Here is a 5,000-nt window from a genome sequence, read left to right as displayed (position 1 = left end):
ACCACCCACCATCCTGACCCTCCTAGAAGGTACACCATACCACAGCACCCGACATAGCTGACCACCCACCATCCTGACCCTCCTAGAAGGTACACCATACCACAGCACCCGACATAGCTGACCACCCACCATCCTGACCCTCCTAGAAGGTACACCATACCACAGCACCCGACATAGCTGACCACCCACCATCCTGACCCTCCTAGAAGGTACAACATACCACAGCATCCACTATACTGACCATCCTGACCCTCCTAGAAGGTACAGCATACCACAGCACCCCTATACTGACCATCCTGACCCTCCTAGAAGGTACATCATACCACAGCACCCACTATACTGACCCTCCTAGAAGGTACAACATACCACAGCATCCACTATACTGACCATCCTGACCCTCCTAGATGGTACAACATACCACAGCACCCACTATACTGACCCTCCTAGAAGGTACAACATACCACAGCACCCACTATACTGACCATCCTAGAAGGTACAACATACCACAGCACCCACTATACTGACCCTCCACTATACTGACCCTCCTAGAAGGTACAACATACCACAGCACCCACTATACTGACCCTCCTAGAAGGTACAACATACCACAGCACCCAATATAACTGACCATCCACTATACTGACCCTCCTAGAAGGTACAACATACCACAGCACCCACTATACTGACCATCCTGACCCTCCTAGAAGGTACAACATACCACAGCACCCACTATACTGACCATCCAGACCCTCCTAGAATGTACAACATACCACAGCACCCACTATACTGACCCTCCTAGAAGGTACAACATACCACAGCATCCACTATACCGACCCTCCTAGAAGGTACAACTTACCACAGTACCCACTATAACTGACCACCCACCATCCTGACCCTCCTAGAAGGTACAACATACCACAGCACCCACTATACTGACCATCCTGACCCTCCTAGAAGGTACAACATACCACAGCACCCACCATCCTGACCCTCCTAGAAGGTACAACATACCACAGCACCCACTATAACTGACCACCCACCATCCTGACCCTCCTAGAAGGTACACCATACCACAGCACCCACTATACTGACCCTCCTAGAAGGTACACCATACCACAGCACCCACTATACTGACCCTCCTAGAAGGTACAACATACCACAGCACCCACTATAACTGACCCTCCTAGAAGGTACAACATACCACAGCACCCACTATACTGACCCTCCTAGAAGGTACAACATACCACAGCACCCACTATAACTGACCCTCCTAGAAGGTACAACATACCACAGCACCCACTATACTGAGCCTCCTAGAAGGTACATCATACCACAGCACCCACTATACTGACCCTCCTAGAAGGTACAACATACCACAGCACCCACTATACTGACCCTCCTAGAAGGTACAACATACCACAGCACCCACTATACTGAGCCTCCTAGAAGGTACAACATACCACAGCACCCACTATACTGAGCCTCCTAGAAGGTACAACATACCACAGCACCCACTATACTGAGCCGCCTAGAAGGTACACCATACCACAGCACCCACTATACTGAGCCTCCTAGAAGGTACAACATACCACAGCACCCACTATACTGACCCTCCTAGAAGGTACAACATACCACAGCACCCACTATACTGACCCTCCTAGAAGGTACAACACACCACAGTACCCACTATACTGACCCTCCTAGAAGGTACAACATACCACAGCACCCACTATACTGACCCTCCTAGAAGGTACAACATACCACAGCACCCACTATACTGACCCTCCTAGAAGGTACAACATACCACAGCACCCACTATACTGACCCTCCTAGAAGGTACAACATACCACAGCACCCACTATACTGACCCTCCTAGAAGGTACAACATACCACAGCACCCACTATACTGACCCTCCTAGAAGGTACACCATACCACAGCACCCACTATACTGAGCCTCCTAGAAGGTACAACATACCACAGCACCCACTATACTGAGCCTCCTAGAAGGTACAACATACCACAGCACCCACTATACTGACCCTCCTAGAAGGTACAACATACCACAGCACCCACTATACTGACCCTCCTAGAAGGTACAACATACCACAGCACCCACTATACTGACCCTCCTAGAAGGTACAACATACCACAGCACCCACTATACTGAGCCTCCTAGAAGGTACAACATACCACAGCACCCACTATACTGACCCTCCTAGAAGGTACAACATACCACAGCACCCACTATACTGACCCTCCTAGAAGGTACAACATACCACAGCACCCACTATAACTGAGCCTCCTAGAAGGTACACCATACCACAGCACCCACTATACTGACCCTCCTAGAAGGTACAACATACCACAGCACCCACTATACTGAGCCTCCTAGAAGGTACAACATACCACAGCACCCACTATACTGACCCTCCTAGAAGGTACAACATACCACAGCACAAGGTTCTGACAGATGGTTGTGGCAAAAACACAGCCAAGAAACACCCACATCAAACCACGCCCCCAGCCACACCCCCAAGACAACTGAACTTGGACTTCTGTCGTGGTCGCCAGCATTTCTTGGGGAGCATGACCAAAAAACGGCTTTCCACTAGTTACCACAGCCACAAAGTAAGAATTGGATTTATCGTACAAATTCATGAAAACTTTGCTTTTTGGTCTTAATTTAAGGTTAGGCATAAGGTTAGTAGTGTGGTTAAGTTTAAAATATAACAGACATTGCGTTCAAGAATTAACAACAACCTAAAAGACAAAACAAAATAAAAACAGGAATTAATTATGACAGAATATAGAGAATGAGACAATGACACTTAATTCAGAAAATAATTCGTTATAATATTGGACCTTAGACAAGCGTTTCTTATTATTTAGCCATTTCAGAGACTCGATTAAAAAAAAAACATAAAGTCTATAAAAAAAAAACACTTTAAAAAGCAGAGAGGTTGACGTTACTATTTCTCTCCATACGACAGGAAAAAAACGTGTGACGTAAGCGGAAGTGCAAGCCCCGTCCAGTCCATTGACCAATTAGAGTTCGTTTTAATCAACTGTCTCCGCCTCTCGTTTTTGTCCGTTTTACACTGAACACGGAAGTGAACCTGGGAACTCACATTGCTTTTTTTTTTTAATCGAGATATTTTTTATTTATTAATGTGTGAGTACAACTCAACAGTCATAAAAATATAAGTTTCGGTGCTGAAAAGGAACAATATGGAGAATGTTTTATCCTCGACTGGTGACAGTAAATTGGACCAAGCCATTAATCAGTGGCTGCAGTTTGACAAGGTAAGTTGTCAAGAGGGGGTATATAAAATTATAGCTCGTTTACTTAACAACTCAAACGTTTCTTAACTTCATGTTTCTTTTGGCCCAAGTTCCCTAACTAACTTTAATTGTTATAGTACACAGCTAAACAATAATAAGTCGGAGTGGATACAGTAGACCAAACGTTATCATGTCTACTAAAAGATGATGCACTCACTACTGTAAGGTCTCTCTGGAAAACACAGTCTGCTAAATGACTCATATATGTATTTCAACAATGTTTTGGGATTTCTGTTGTCAGCTAGCTAACTAAACAGTTAACCATGGTTTCTCTAGCTATGTACATCATCCCCCCCTCCCTTTTCCCACTTAAGGTACATTGATTGACACAGTCAAGTTATTTATTTATGAAACAATAGCCAGCTAACGTCAGTAGTTTGAATAGAAAGTAGGACATTTCTAGGGAGGACTACTAGCTAGGTGACCATGATTTAAAGACTGGTGGTTACAACTTTCAAGAACAGGATGTATCAACTATTGTCAGCTACATTGTATTTAGCGACATGTTTTGCATAGATGGACTCTTAATGACTCATTAGCCCTGTACTTGTTTTATTTGGCTACATACAGTAGTATAGCTGGAGATACTAGCCCCCAATTACGAGGAGCTACTGTAGCTAACTGGGCATTGTACTCAACGTCCATCCGCCAAGGGGCATTCATGTGTTTTAAAGGGAAACGGGACGCCACCAATCAGGCAGAAATGGGAGAAGTACATGTGATTTAAATTATCCTCTTAACATAACGTTACCTCTTAATAAGTCTCAGGCATGTGGCTGGGGATGAGATGGGGTGGACAGTGGTGTGTGTGACATTACTATCATGCTTTTGCCTCACATGGCTTCACTTCCCCTCTTCCCATCCCTCTTCCCCTCCCTCACCCCTCTTCCCCTCCCTCATCCCCCTCCCTCACCCCTCTTCCCCCCCTCATCCCTCACTCATCCCCCTCCCTCACCCCCTTCCCTCCCTCATCCCTCTTCCCCTCCCTCACCCCTCTTCCCCTCCCTCATCCCCTCCCTCATCCCTCACCCCTCTTCCCCTCCCCTCTTCCCCTCCCTCATCCCTCCCCTCTCTTCCCCCCCTCATCCCCCTCCCCTCTTCCCTCCCTCATCCCTCACCCCTCTTCCCCTCCCTCTTCCCCTCCCCTCACCCCTCTTCCCCTCCCTCACCCCTCTTCCCCTCCCTCACCCCTCTTCCCCTCCCTCACCCCTCTTCCCCTCCCTCTCGCCCTCTTCCCCTCCCTCACCCCTCTTCCCCTCCCTCCCCCTCTTCCCCTCCCTCTTCCCCTCCCTCATCCCTCACCCCTCTTCCCCTCCTCATCCCTCACCCCTCTTCCCTTCCCTCCCCCTCACCCCTCTTCCCCTCCCTCACCCCTCTTCCTCTCCTCTTCCGCTCCCTCATCCCCACTCCTCCCCTCCCTCATCCCTCTTCCCCTCCCTCACCCCTCTTCCCCTCTTCCTCATCCCTAACCCCTCTTCCCCTCCCTCACCCTCTCCCCTCTTCTCATCCCTCATCCCTCTTCCCCTCCCTCATCCCTCTTCCCCTCCCTCATCCCTCTCCCTTCTTCCCCAGACTCCCTCATCCCTCTTCCCATCCCTCTTCCCCCCTCACCCTCTCCCTTCTTCCCCCTCCCTCTTCAAAGAGGGGGCTATGGAGG

At 48.4% G+C, this 5,000-nt stretch overlaps 1 protein-coding gene across 1 annotated transcript in view; it reads left to right on the top strand.

Annotated features, from left to right (window-relative positions):
* Positions 1-2,725: 2,725 nt before the first annotated feature.
* The window catches only part of LOC121843181 (phosphoglucomutase-2-like), a gene marked incomplete at its 3' end in the record, with an annotated part of 19,608 nt that continues 17,333 nt past the window's right edge, over positions 2,726-5,000 (top strand). The window contains 1 exon segment of the mRNA XM_042312784.1: positions 2,726-3,304. Within this exon segment, the coding sequence (XP_042168718.1) occupies positions 3,230-3,304 (75 nt within the window).

The sequence above is a fragment of the Oncorhynchus tshawytscha genome, unplaced genomic scaffold, assembly GCF_018296145.1.
Source record: "Oncorhynchus tshawytscha isolate Ot180627B unplaced genomic scaffold, Otsh_v2.0 Un_contig_4705_pilon_pilon, whole genome shotgun sequence".
NCBI classification, from domain to species: domain Eukaryota; kingdom Metazoa; phylum Chordata; class Actinopteri; order Salmoniformes; family Salmonidae; genus Oncorhynchus; species Oncorhynchus tshawytscha.
Note: the sequence above shows the minus strand (reverse complement) of the source record. Positions and strands in the feature narration are given on the sequence as shown.